Below are 15,278 nucleotides of genomic sequence, written 5' to 3' on the forward strand. Positions count from 1 at the left end.
TCATTTAAAATATCCTTTCTTACCCTTACTACATAGGTGTGAGTGCCAATAAAAACAATATCCAGGTTGAGGCTGACCCAATACTAACAGAATCCATTGTCAAGCCATGATATAACTGGCAACAGGCACTTGCAAAGCCGTTTAGAGCAAGACAACTTCTCAGGAGAGCCTTTGGGAAAGGTTCTGCTCTGAAAATGAACTTGGGGCAAATGCACACCTGAAGACTAATAAAGCACAACTATAATCACTGTAGAATAGAACACTAAAGAACAAAATAGGGCAGGGGGAAAGGACAAAATCAACTGCATTGATAATTGAGATTATCCATTTATTATGCATGTAAGAATACACAGATTTATTTATCGCCTGATTCTTTTTTTTGGAGGATTTGAGACAGTAGAGGTATTTTCTTAAACACATGAAGCTATGATTTTCATTATTCTCTGAGAGACAAGAATATGAAAATTAATTCCAAGATGACTTTACATATTGTATGCAGTTTTTGTTTTATAAATATGTGCATGTTAACTATCTTTCTCATTCTAGGCTACAAATAATATATTACCAAATTATCATTTGGTCATTTCTTATGTATTCAAGTGGTATAAACAGTCAGATATTTGGAATAGGCTATAATAAGATATCAAAATCCCAGTGTTGTGAATAGTCTTTGTTATCAGACTACTCATTAAATGAGCCTTAAGGAGAAGTAGAGACTCCATTTGTGGAGTCTATCTGGTACATAAGTTGATCTTTGTTTCTTTTTCTGTTTGCTTGCTAATGAAAAGAACTCACACATCTAAATGGTGTGAGGGAAGAGTAACTTAAAAATTATCAACGGGTTACTGTGATCTTTTCATAGAATCTCAGTTAGTAAAACTGCATTTCTGAAGTCTTGGCTATTGAAAGTCAGAGATTTTTAAAAAATATATTATCATTCATGAAACTGATGACTACCAACTCATTTAGTATGTCCCTGGAACAAATTTTAGGCTTCCAGGAGCAAGAATCCATCCACCTCTGCTGGTATCTGATGTGTAACCCTGGATCAGTCAACAGTGACCAGGGAAGTCTCACAGGGTCTAATAATGGCACTGGGAGCTCCTATCAGTGGACTGGGCCTAGCCTGCAAAGGAATAAATAATTATGCATCATGTAGACACGTGTTTTCCCCAATGGCACATGAAATGAAATGAGAAGAAGCACTTACTGATGCTCTCACTGACCGCAAAACTTAAGTCTGAGAATCAGATTTTAATGCTGGCATATGTGATTTGTCATCTTCAGGATTACCTCTGTTTAGTGACACAGAGGCTATGACGGGAATATTCAACCCAGGACCCTACAAATCTCAAAGATTTGTCTTTACGATAATAAAGTAATAACGAAGGGTAAACTACATTCAATGATCACAAATATGATTCTAGTCATTCTTCTACTTTTACTAAGACTACAGAGGTAACTAAATTGTCAAGGTCGTTTTATTTTGGGTGGGAGTCCTCCGTGTAGTAGAGGACCAGCTACTAAGTAAAAATTCTTAGTGTCACTATGTATGGGAATATTTGATTTTATTTAAAATAAAAAAAACAGAAATATCGCCTATATTCTTATTCACATCTCCAGCCATTTGTAATAAGATGCAGTTAAATGGATAATATCATCAGGGAGACAAGAAGAGGAGGTATTGATAAAGAAACAGAATTATTAAAACTCATCCTTTCTCTGGCAGCAGCAAAGTCCCTGAGCACACATTCCCCCCTGGCCATCTGCTCACAAAAGTGTGACATTTTTATTCAAGTCTTTGGCAAGTCTACAACGTCTCCCCACTGAAGGAATCCCTCCAGAATTTAGCAGTAGCATCTCCTTCCTAAAGGGGTTCCTGTCTTCTCCTTCCACAGACCAACAACAACCAAGGAGGATTTTCACATGGTCCAAATGAAAAGTAGCCTACCCTAAGTCCACCTCTTCACAACACAGTTAGAAGTCAGACGGAGGCAGCCCAGCTGCTCCTTCCAGCAGCTTCTACCTTGGGAATAGATGCAAATATTGAAGTAGCTCCAGGCATCACTGTTACAGTGCCTGCAGAGAGGGTCAAATGAGGAGAATGCCCTAAAAGTAGCTTTCTAATTTCAGGTCGGTATCTCACACACATTATTTCCTGACAGGCAAATTGTCAGTTACAGCACATACAATTCCCAGAAGAAGCACTGCCATGTCTATCAAACGATGCATGTTCAAGAAAATATCATACGAATCAGCCCCTTTTCTTCATTGACTTCACACCACAGTCTAGTAGAATGGGGCAGGGGTAGGGTACATCCAGTGTCTATTGTACTCACTCCCTTCCAACTGAAGTCTCCCAACTGAGACACGAGGATAATGACACAGTACTTGTTTATTTCTAAGGCACTTGAAAATCCTCTTGTAGAAGGTAACACACAAACACCGAGACTATAATTACACCAGGAAGACTTGAAAATTGCGAGTCCGTTTACTCATTGCTATCCGCCAGCCCACAAAACAATGATAGAAGAGAAAGCATCCTTCTCTAAGACATCTAAAATCAGATATCGCTGAAGATGCAGCTATTCAGAAAAACATACGCAACAAATATTCATTTTAATGACCATCCAAACCTAACTCATCAATAACCCATTTAGAGAAACCCTTTGCAAATTATCTTGACTCTGAAAAAAAAAATGCGTAGAAGGCCGAATCACAATTATTTTCTTATAATACACAGCTTTCTGAAAAGACATTTTCCCTTTGCTCCACTGCAGAACTTCAAACAGTATTCTAATTCATTCCAGTAAAATTTTCCCAACATACGAACACCTTTCTCCTTAATCTGGCCAATACTGGAAGAATCAAACTCACGGTGCAGTGGTGGACGGGCATCCAGGCAGGGGCTTCGACGGCGCAGTTCTGGGATGGGCATTTGCCTTGGTTTTGCTGAAAAGAAGGAGAGAGGAGGTTATATCCTGTATAGTATGTTCAGTACCATGTATTAGCTTCTTGTCAATATGCATCTTTCCATATTTACAATTATCGTAGGAGCTTTTGAGAATACTTTTTGGTTCAGTGCTGCATGTTCTTCTCAAGGCATAGTACTTTATCCTTCTATTATTGTCGTTGTTATTACTCTGAGGACTAGGATTTTTGCATCACCTTTCCTAAGCAGTTGGTCTTCAAGGCAGAAAAAGGAACCAAAGGAGAGCTCTCCTAACCCAGAGGCTGAACTGCCTATCTTTTCTTCAGGATTCTAGACAACGCTGATACATTCTGTACCCTTCCAAGATTATTTGACGGAAGGTAGGGAAAAATTATTTGTCTCATATTCCAACTGATAGTTAATGGTAGTGCTTCTTTCAAGGACTTTTCTTAAAATTCCAGAATATAGCATTAAAAGGGATAGATCATAGAGACCTTTCTTGTCACAGCAGAAAAGGAGGAAAGGAAACAATATGTTCAACAAACAGAGAAAAGAAACAATTTGCTCAAAGAGCGGAGATTTGACATTCGAAGTCATTTTTAGGTTCTTCTTTCTATAACGTTAATTTATCTCTAGTTAACTTCTGTAATTCCTGTAAATTCACTTCTAATTGGTCTTTTGGAAAGGAATCAAATGTTTTCTTTTAACTAATGATATTATTTCATTATTTCATCACTGTAATAATGTCTAATCCTAAGGGGATAAACTCTAATAAAACATTGTTCATTTTTTCACATATACTAAACGATAATATACTAATAATGTTAATAATGATCATTAACAATAGACTACTTAGATGTGATTTATCAAGCCACTAGTATCAAAAATTGTTCTGCTCCCATTGTATTACTGGTGCACAAAATAAATACTGGCAGAAGGGTAGTCAGTTCGTTGTACAAGGGAGAAAACAGATGTAAGCAAACAAACTGCCTATAACCTACCCTGCTTTCTATGATGGATTATAGCAAGAATCTGATAAACCTGCTACCTGTGCAACCTCTTTCTTATAACAGAAGCCACTCCTATTATTCTTACTTCCTATTTGTTTAATGGGGCTTAAGGCATGTCATCATTCACTCTGGTTTCATTTGACCAATGATCCTAACATGGGTGAGTTAATTGAATGAAATACTAAATTCAATGCACCTATCATAACGTGTGTGTGTGTGTGTGTGTGTGTGTGTGTGTGTGTGTGTGTGTGTGTAGTTTGTAAGTTTTCTACAGCAATCCATATTCAGGCAATCTGTTTTTAAGGCCTCACCAAGGCTTAGAGAGTTGTATGAATGACTGTGGATAAATTCACCATAAAAGTAAACTTAGATCATCAATCTCTACGTTCAGTTTTCTTGGGTAAATCAAAATAAAGCATGTGAAGCCAGCCTTGCACATCAAGTGTAGTGGACTACAGGTAGATGAGCAGGGCTGGGGATATAGCCTAGTGGCAAGAGTGCCTGCCTCGGATACACGAGGCCCTAGGTTCGATTCCCCAGCACCACATATACAGAAAACGGCCAGAAGCGGCGCTGTGGCTCAAGTGGCAGAGTGCTAGCCTTGAGCGGGAAGAAGCCAGGGACAGTGCTCAGGCCCTGAGTCCAAGGCCCAGGACTGGCCAAAAAAAAAAAAAAAAGAAAAGAAAAATACAGGTAGATGAGCAGAAAGTCAGGCCAAGTTTGTCCATGTCTTGCTGTCATGAGATGCCTTTGGTAGTCACGTCTGTGAGAAAAGTATAGAGATCTACTTCAGTTCATTATCACAGTTCACACGCAAAGTTTAAACAAATTCTTACTTCAGAAGTGAGATTAAGATTTTGAAATTTGAAAATAATTATTAGGATGTTAGTTATTATTATTTTTTTAATTTAGTGTTAATAGTGGGAAATATTTTCTTTGGTTTAGTCCATAATTATTATTCTTATTAGTAGTGATAAGCATGTTTTATATCCAGATACAGTAGATCTTTATAAAGCACATTTTAAAGATAAAAATTCAATAAATGAATAATCTTGCTTGGGAAAAGGAATATAAGTACTCAGAAAATAGGATGATTACATATTATGGTTGTATTTGAAATTCTATAGGTCTATTAGCATGGTGTAAAAAACAGGTGATTTGTATAAATATAGCTCTTGTTACACTGTTATCTGATTTTTGATACCAAGGTTTTCCTATGGGTGTTTTATCCAAGCCAATGAACAATATTATTACATAAGCCCAGAAAAATAAGAGTCTAATAAAAGCAGATGACACACGAACATAAATTATTTTTAATACATAGTGTGTTGCAAGAAAAAAAAAGTAAGCTTGTCAAGAAAATAGGGCCTGGGTAATCAGTATAATCTTCCCCATTTATGTATCTATGAAGCTTTGAGCATGTCACATCAATACTTTAAACCTCAGTATTTTTATCTATAAAATAAGAGTTACAGTAATTGAACAATTCAGTATAGGGAGAGGAAATGTTGAATTTACTTATGAATCTATGTCACCTCAGACTGGCTGTCGAACTATATAAGTATGGAGAATTTGAATAGTGCTATACATTCAATAAATAAATCTCCAAATACTTTGTTCTCAACCTATTTTATGTCCAGGAAAATGGGAAATTTTAGTCTACAAATGGGTTTGTACCTGTTCTAGTGCTTGGGGGTTTCTAACTGATTATAGAGACATTTAGCTGTTTGGTCCTTAGAAAACTGTGTGTGGGAAACATGAGAGCTGATTCATTTAAAGTAAATGTTGAGCTGTGTTAAAGTAAACGTTGCCAGTGGCTCATGTCTGTAATCCTAGCTACTCAGGAGGCTGAGATCTGAGGATCAAGGTTGGAAGCCAGCCCAGGCAGGAAAGCCCATGAGTCTTACCACTAATAAACTACTCAGAAAAAGCCAGAAGAGATCTTGTGCTTCAAATGGGCGAGGGCTAGCCTTGAGCACAAAGAGGCTCAGGGAGTTCAAGCCCCAGGACAGGCAAGAAAGAAAGGTATCAACAACCTCATACGACCTCTAGTCAGACTCAGAAGAGGAAACGTACAAAGAACCACAAAAACGGCCAGTGAGAGAAAAAGACTGAAGTCAAACTGCCAGGATTAAAATCGCAGTCCTAACATGAACCAGCTGGGTGACCTTGGATAGGCTGTTTAACCACTCTTCACCTCGGTTATGAAGATTAAAGGAGCTAATAGAAGTAAAGCACTTAGAAGTACTTTCATACATAATCAGCACTTTATGGGGACCAGCTATTTCCTTGTTTTTGTTATTAGTATCATCGGTATGTGTCAGGCTCAGCAAGAGGAAGAGCACAGCCATTTCAGTTCATTAAGAACCTCCTGCGCCCCTCAGTCCCTGCTCATCCTCCCAACCTGCCGGGCCCCAGCGCTGACTGCTACCCAGGGAAAACAACAGAAGACTGCCTTTCCCCAAAGCAGACCTCTGATCTGAAGAGTCCCCAGGAGGAAAGAAAAGCCTTAATGTAGAAAATGATCGGAATTTGGGCTAATATTTGGTACTAGATCAGTTACTGAACGGAGATTGTTATTTGTGGTTTTGAGTGATCATAAGCCTTCTTTTAAATGACCAGAAAAGCATGCAAATTCACACTTTCACCTGAGTGTTCCGTTAAATGGCCAGTTGAGGTCAAGTGACACTAAGTCATACGATCTTAGCAAACAATGAGGCCAAAACAAAGTGACCCTTTTTACATCCCAGAGCCCTTCTTGTCCAGTGTATCAACAAGAAATGAAACACTTCGTGATTAGTGTCCATTTTCCCATCCAATCTGGGGCACCATCCCTCATTCAGTGCATGACTTCATCCGTTCCTGATCTTATCCTAACATTTGTTTTCTTTTATTCTCCCAGGTTTCAAAAGATGTTTAAAATAAGTTGGCCTAATTCATTTCTGAGGAAATCCTTACTAAGGCTGAAGCCACGCTGTGGAGTCATGCATTTGGCTTTTCCGTAAATGAAACCAATGTTGCTGACCTAGTCTCCAGAGGATGCTGAGAACAAGGGGTTTTCACTGGGCCATCATGCATCTTTACATTTTCTAGAGTCCCTTGTGACTCTAGGAAGACTTTTGGCCAGGCTAGCAAAGGTGCAGTGTGCAGCTGTGGCACCAGAAGATTAAACATGCCATGTGAAAAATCACATGCTAATTATCCACCTACCCAAATTAACCATCGTAAATAAGGTGGTCTCGAATGCTCAGACTAGAAACATTTTACGGTTATAAGTAGCACTTGATTGGCTGGGTAGGGACAGGAGGTGGGCTTAGGATCCAAGACATTCCTTAGCCTTGTACAGAGAGAAGGCTTACCAAGCACCCATTAGACTTCAGGCACTTGACACGTATTGCTGGCTCATTTTATCATCACATTAACCCTCAAGAGTGTCCCAGAGAGAGTCTGAGGGGAAGAGGCAATCACAGGAATAGAGGGACAGTGACAGTGATACCCGTGATACCCACGAGACATTGTGTTGGAAATGAAGCTTACAACTTGGGGGAAACGGGAACAGGGTGAGGGGAGGGAGGAAGGAGGAGAAAATGAGGGAGAGGGTACACTGTTCAAAAAGACATGTACTCATTATGTCACTAATATAACCGTAACCTCTCTGTGCATCACCTTTGCAATAAAATTTAAACTGCACACAGAAAAAGAATTCATTGGACCTTAGTCCGAATGCAAGAATATTCACTTTTTAAATTTGTGCCTTGAGTTGTTTAGTCTGTGTGAGTTCTACTTTTCTCTTCCATAAAACCGGAATGATTATAATGCCCAGTTTATATGGTTATTGAAAGGATGCTATAAAAAAATACATGTAATACATTTAATCCAGGCTGGAACATACTCTAATGCTGGGACCTACACCCATACCACTTATTCCTCTGTGTCTATCTTCCCTCAATATCATAGTTTACCTCACAGTGTGAAAAATAAATGGGGAAAAAATAGCAACAACTTTAAATCTTAGTTTTGTCCGAGACTTATTAATTAATATAAAGAATATGGAAACAGTGCTTAAAAGACTTCAATAGTTTTAGGAGGACTAAATTTATAGACCAGAACTGACAGTGCACTCTGGGATCACACATTTGATATTATTGTTCTGAAAATATTCCTACAACGTGTTTTATGCCACTTTAGCATCTGGGGAGTTATGTCCCAATATTCCTTGAAGCTCTATGGTCAAAGTTGAATGCTTAATATACATTGTTACAGGAAATAAGTTTCTAAATATAATATATATGTATATATGTATGTATGTATAAATGGAGCTTTGTGAGAACACTTTAAATGTAATTAATATTCATCGCATCGCATAAACAAGATGAGAAAAAGGGAAAGTATAAAATTAGTCCATTCTTCTTGCAAGAAAAAAAAAATCTGGACAATGCCTGTCATTGCGGTTAATCTTCATTGGCAGACCTTGTCTATTATATACCAAACTACCAAGTCCTCTCAAAAAATAAAGAATTGTAAGTTCTAACTATCCCTAGCAACTTTCTCCTTCTAAAACTATGTAAAATACATCTGTAAAGATACCTTTGATTAACAAATTAAGTGCTGATGAAAAATAAATTAGGTCAATCTTCAGTAGAATGAAATTCTATTCAGATACACGATCAAAGCAATTCATTTTCCTTTTCCTTGCTACCACAAAGACAAAGAAAAAAGTGAAGAGATTTTGCAGACTTAATTCTTCCTGAAATTTATAATTAACTACACGGAAAAGGGGACAATTACCCTATTTCTAAAGAATAAAGGATTTAAAAGGTTGAGCTTTTGATAAGATATAATTACAAGCTATTAAATACACAATTTATATCCATTTGTTCTTATAATCTTGAACTTCAAAACATGCACATACATTGGATAGTGTTTTCTGAAAAGCACACTGGAATGCCACCATTTAAATTGAGAGTTTTCTCATCAGAGAATTTTCTGAGAATTCTGGCAAGACCCCACATAAAGGAGGTCAGAAGTTATTACTAGCATATGTTATATATAAATATATATTTGGGTACCAATGTTTATCGGTGGAGAAATGTGCAAGCTGTAGTAGATCAGGTACCATAAACACCACACAGTCAGTCAGGAAAAACTAGCAATTAACTCTGTCCCAATTTAAATAGCGCTTCAGATTGCTGAAGTAAATTACATGTGTATTAATTCAGGACAGTTTTATTTTAAAAGACCAGCAAAAAAAAAAATCAAGCCTGAAATCCTTAACAAAGACAAGGGAGAATTTATTTTGCATTTTTATAGTTTCCTTAAGTGATTTTTAATTTCTTATCATCAAGGATATTTAAATTCTCTTCTATTTTCTTAGTAGAGCCATGAAGTAAAGAAGATGTAAGCTAATAAAATAATCCAACGTTCTAAATTCTTTTTCTATAACCACCAGAATTTCTATTGGTGAGGATAGCTAGTGATATGATACATATCTTAAGATTTAACTATTTGATACTGTTTTTCTGAAATGTAATTTAGTGATCCTCAAGGAGAATTTCTATTTCAGACTACACTGTTCCTTAGGAGAGAGGTGCATTTGACTATTCGAGTCATTTTTATTCGGGGGTCTTGGAATAGCTTCAGGGAAACACCTAAAAGCACTGGAAGCTTTTAACTCACATCTCAACCACAGAGTAAGATAGCATTCATTTGGGGCTCCTTTCATGTGGTTCTATGCCACCCATGACTACCTAAATGAATTCCAAATAATATCCATTATTATATTGAAAAGTCCTTGGAGGAGGTAACTTGGGGCAAAGCCATTTAATGATGCTGGTATACTTTCTTCTATGAGTTGCAAACAAAAATTAAAAAATAACACAGTTCAGATGAACTCTTCTCTAGACAAGTTCTTATCTCAAAACCTCCTGTTTCCATATCATGGAGTTCATTTCTCTTAGCATCATCTTCAGTGGTCATATGTACATAGCTATTAAGCTATAGTGTTCCTCTGCTAGGACTATCCTAAACATGTACTAATTATTCCCAATGAGGGAAACGAGGGATTCCATGTTTCTTTGGGTCTGGCTCACTTCTCTTAGTATGATTTTTTCCAAGTCTTTGCATTTCCTTACGAATGGGGCAATGGTCCATCTTTTTGAGGGAAGCATAGAATTCCATTATGTACATATGCCACATACAGAAGTTTTTCACTGTTGTTATTATTTTTAATGTACCATGTGAAATTATTTCTTTTTTCTTTCCTTTTTCTTCCATATGGTTTAGCCCCTGTTGACACTGCATTTGATTTTGGTACCCTGGGTATTATATATACATTTATCTGAATTAGGGAAGGGAAGGGGAATATCAAAATGGTGAGACAAATGATAAGAGGCAAACCAATGCAACAGTGACACTCACAAGACAATATATTGGAAATTAATGGTACAACTTGGAGGGGGGGCAAGATTGGGGAGGAGGAAAGGTGGGAGACAAATGAAGGAGGTAGCAAGTTTGACAAGAACTGTACTCACTACCTTACATATGTAATTGTAACCCCTCTGTATATCACCTTGACAATAAAATTAAATTTAAAACAAAAAAGCTGAGTGTAACGTATATCTTGCCTTAAAACAATAATAAATTCTAATATCTAACTGTTTCATGAACTGATAACAGAACTAAAAATCATTATAAAAATTTTAATTGCATAGCTTTCTGACAAATTTTCATACTTAATTGTAAAAATACACTACTTATAAAGACAGTAGCTTTGTCATACATCTATGGTAAATATAGTACTTGCACAGTACAAAGTCAAATCATATTCCCCCAAACAAGGTTGAATCTTATGTTAAAACACTACGAAGTTAAACAGGTATCTATTACCATTGTTTTATCAGTCTGAAAACCGTTTATCTGAGTTAGCTTTCCTTTCCTAAAAAGTATGGTTTACCTCTAGCTACACTTCAAGTTTGCAAGTTTAAAATATGATCATGGTAAATTAATTTATTATAGCTGTGCTCCAGTAACCAGATTATTTTTTTGTTGTGTGTGAAGGCTTTTTATCTTTTTAGTGCATTCTTCTCATGTTAAAATGACATTTCAAGTGTTATTTCAGGACTAACTATTGAGAGACAAGTTCACTAATTATCTGCCTCTCAACAGAAAAGTCTGTTGTTATATATGATGCAGTATATATGACTATATATCATTATATATACCATTATATATGATGCATACAACATGTGTATATATGTAGATGTATTATATATAATGTATATAAACACATTTTATATTTACACGCATACGTTTGTATGGCTTAGAGAAAGAAAATATTTCATCTACTTGTTCATTTACTTATTCAACACGGAAATACATATCAAAGCCTGTGAAATCATTCATCAAAATATATGGCACCCCTGCCAGTAACCTCATAGATGATGGGCAATAAATATGAAGAACTTTCCACTTTCCATGTCCTCATGGAGTTCATGTGACAGCAAAAAAAATACACACATGAAAATTAATTATACAGCTAGCTCAAGGTTATCACAAAGACATCTACAATGTACTGAAAACATGGCTCAGTATGGGGAAGCAGTGTTAAAGAAATTATTTTTGAAAGAGTCCAGATTTAAGCTGAGTATTAAAGGTTAAGAAAAGTTCACCCAGGCAAGTGTCAGGTTAGGGAGTCAAAAGTCATTCCAGGCATAAGAAAACAAAGATGCAGAAAGGACAGGATGGAATTCAGATGGTTTGGGAGACATGAATAAATATATTTGCAGGAGCTGAGTAATACCTGAAGAACAGTGAGGTCAGACAAAAGTCAGATAGGGAAAGAATACAGAGGCCCCATGTACGAGGCTAAGCAATGCAATCGCGGGAGAGGAAGAAAGGAGAAACGTAGACATCCGTGCTTAGTCTTTGTTGGCTATGTACTTATAGTTTAGAGAATCAGCTCCATGAGGATATTTGCATTCGTTGCTCTTTCGGATGTTTTGCCAAGATCTTCACAGAACTTATCCTTTTGAAGTTTCCAGAAGGTGTTCAGAGGGCACTTTTCTGTTCGCCCTGTCTAAATAACAGCTCCCTATCTCTTTGCAATCATTCATGATTCTATATTCCATTTTTCTGCTTTTGTGAAGTTATACTGAGTTATTAATATTGGAAATTACGTTTACTGATTTTATGCTTATTGTCTAAGGGCTTGTCTGATTTTATTCACTGTTCTTTTCTCGGCCCAAAATAATATCAGGCACACTGTATGGACTTGGTAAAATTGTGGAAGTAATGCGTGCTGCAATAAATCCTCACCACAACCATGTGAAGAGGTCATTATTTCATTTAAGAAAATTTATATTAAGTAAATAAGTAATTTGGCCCAGACAACAGACACAACCATTTTCAGACTCCATACAAGACTGACTCCAAAGACCATAGTTTCAAGACGATTCTGTTCTGCCACTGTAAGCCTAAATGAATTGTTATCCAACTGTTCCACAGTCCTCTATGGGGCCTCAGACATGTCAGGCAAATTTGCTTGTATCATTAAAATTAGCATACAATTAGTTCTAAAATACATAGACATAGGACTTATTTTCTCCACCATACAGTGATACTAATGGTAATAACATCTCACTTTACATGAGCATTTCCTCTTTTCAATAAAAGCACTCATTCTTACCATGTAAAAAAATATTATATATGTATTCATATGCATAAACCAATTTGATTCTGTACAATAATCAGGAAGTACGGGTATGACCATGTTTTGATCCTGATTTCAAAGTGGCCAAAGTAAGGCGCAGAGAGAATAAATTGAATTAGATTACTAATAAGTGGAAAATTCAAGACGATCTGTTCTGAATCTTGATCCAGTGCACATTTCCAAGTTGCTTTTGATGAAACAAACATAAATGAAGTCAGGCAGGTCTCTCAGGCAGCTGAAACCGTGAGTAATCTGCTTTGAGAAAAATCTCATCTCCAAACATTTAGATGTTACAATAGAAGGAAGTGATGAGTTTGTTTGTACTTTATAAAGAGATTTCAATTGAGCATAATGTGTTTAAATATTATTTGATTTGCGGTTTTTGATTTGCCCTTGTTTCCTTTGTGAATTCATATTGGTTTCATAAAATAAAACTTGCATCCATGTCTTATAAAGAACAATCCTTTCAAATGCATAGCTCTTCACAACACATGCGATTCCTACCCAGAGTGGAAAGGGCTCATGCTGGAAAAATAATCATACTGGTAATCAGGTTGTCAGGAAAACCAGTTACTACATGACATTGAGAGATAACTGGTATGATTCATAGAGAGAAATCTTAACTCATTTCTGAAAGTTTACTTTAATAAGCTACAGAGATGTACTCCTAAACTTATTAGTTGTATTGATGTGTTTCTCTCATATACACTAGGTTTTTCCTCTCCCATCAAGTCCTTTGCCTCAAACTCTTTTTGAGTGGAGCTGACGGCTTGCAGCCCCGTGGCTGGAATGACAGCATCATGGGCAGGACAGATCCAAAAGGCCAAGTACACGGCAGCTGTGAACAGCATACCTATCCTTTCAAGGCAATCTGTAAATACTTTGGCTTTCTTATTTCACTCAATCCCCAAACAACCCTGAAAGCTAGGCACCTTTGTTGAACTAGACAGCTACGGTTCAGAGGTCATTCCACTAGTGAAAGGGAATATCATTGTGATGCGTGAAGAAGTGAAGGATGGGCAAAGTAGAATGTGGCAGTCAATAGAGAATTCAAATGGAATGGGAAGACTGTAGGAAAGCTGGAATTGGAAAGCAGTGCTAGTAATGGTTGTGAACCCCTATTTCCTTAAAATAATAACTATCTCGGCTTCTGATCTTGATGCTTAGGCTCATCTCTATATCTGGATCCTCTGTACCTTGGAATCCCAGCATTATTGACCTTCCTTTCCTCCCTTTTCCTCTCCCTCTTCTAATTTCCTTTATCTACTTCTGCTTCTTCTCTCTTGCTCTCTCTCTTGCTCTCCCTCTGCGTGCCTCCCCTTCTCATTTCTCTCTCCTTTTCCTCCTCTCTCTTCCTCTCCCTTTCCTTCTCCACTCTCTCTCATCCTTCCTCCTCTCCCCCAATCTAGGAATTTACCTGGAATACCTCACCATTCCATTGGACTCTTCATTGTACACAGCAGCCTAATTGTTTGTCTTAGGAAAGTCTGCCTCATATTTAGCTTTGCCTATCCTACAGCCACTATTCTTCAGGTATTCCTTATGCGTGTTCACCTCCTTATCACATATCTCTGTTATTTCCGTATTCTCAAAACGGCTATTTTTTCCATTAGATTAAAAGTGCCAGGGAAACAAATTTCTCATTGTATCTGCATGCATTCAAGTACATCGAGCCCAAGTACATATTCAATAAATAACTTGCTAGAAGAATAAAATCAATGGTTGGATGCACTGCTTCTACTATGGGAACAGATGCAATAGTACATCTGCATAAATAAATAGCTTTGCTTATGAACACAAGGCCACTCAGGAAACCATTTATTGCCTTGGTGATTTGTATCATTTTTCTCTACATTTAAAGCTACGGTAAAGAATAAAAATTTTAGCTTCTTACGAAACCATACTTGAAAAAGTTTCTAGTATGACCCCATTTCCAAAAGAACAAGGTGTGGGCTGGGAATATGGCCTAGTGGCAAGAGTGCTTGCCTGTATACATGTAGCTCTAGGTTCGATTCCTCAGCACCACATATATAGAAAAGGCCAGAAGTGGTGCTGTGGCTCAAGTGGCGCTAGTCTTAGGCAAAATGAAGCCAGGGACAGTGCTCAGGCCCCAAGTTCAAGCCCCAGGACTGGCAAAAAAAAAAAAAAAAGAACAAGGTGTTACTTTTTAATTTATTAAGGTCATAATAAATAATATCATTTGAGCCTTGATAAAAAAAATCTTTTATATGTCCAGCAACAACTTTCATTTCCTTTTAGAAATTCTATGTGACTTTAATTCATTTCAAAGCCTGTTGGCTGACGGAGGCGGAAAGTGAAATCGTATTTACAGAGCAGATGTCATATTAACAACATCAATAAAAGCTTCCTTTATGCTGCCTGCTCCACTTTTCATGCTGCTATTTGAGTTTTATTATGCACATTAACCTGTTAAACATATTAAAAGTTAATAGCACCATCATGTCTCTAATAATAAATTACAGCCATTATTTAACTTAAGATACTAGTTATATCTGTAATTATTTTAAACTATTTTTCAAGTCTGTAACTTGGTTAATGGATATCCAAAATGATAGCAATCTATAACTCATCTCCTACTTTACTAAGTATGGCTTTATTAAGATGGCTA

The 15,278-nt window shown here is 36.9% G+C and overlaps 1 protein-coding gene across 1 annotated transcript in view; it reads right to left on the bottom strand.

The window, feature by feature from the left end:
• Window positions 1–15,278, bottom strand: part of Dlg2 (discs large MAGUK scaffold protein 2) — a 1,704,707-nt gene that overhangs the window by 1,372,541 nt on the left and 316,888 nt on the right. Inside the window, exon 5 of the mRNA XM_048360010.1 lies at window positions 2,878–2,952. Within this exon, the coding sequence (XP_048215967.1) occupies window positions 2,878–2,952 (75 nt within the window). The remainder of the gene's footprint in view (window positions 1–2,877; window positions 2,953–15,278) is intronic.

The sequence above is a fragment of the Perognathus longimembris genome, chromosome 13 (assembly GCF_023159225.1).
Source record: "Perognathus longimembris pacificus isolate PPM17 chromosome 13, ASM2315922v1, whole genome shotgun sequence".
Classification (NCBI taxonomy): Eukaryota; Metazoa; Chordata; class Mammalia; order Rodentia; family Heteromyidae; genus Perognathus; species Perognathus longimembris.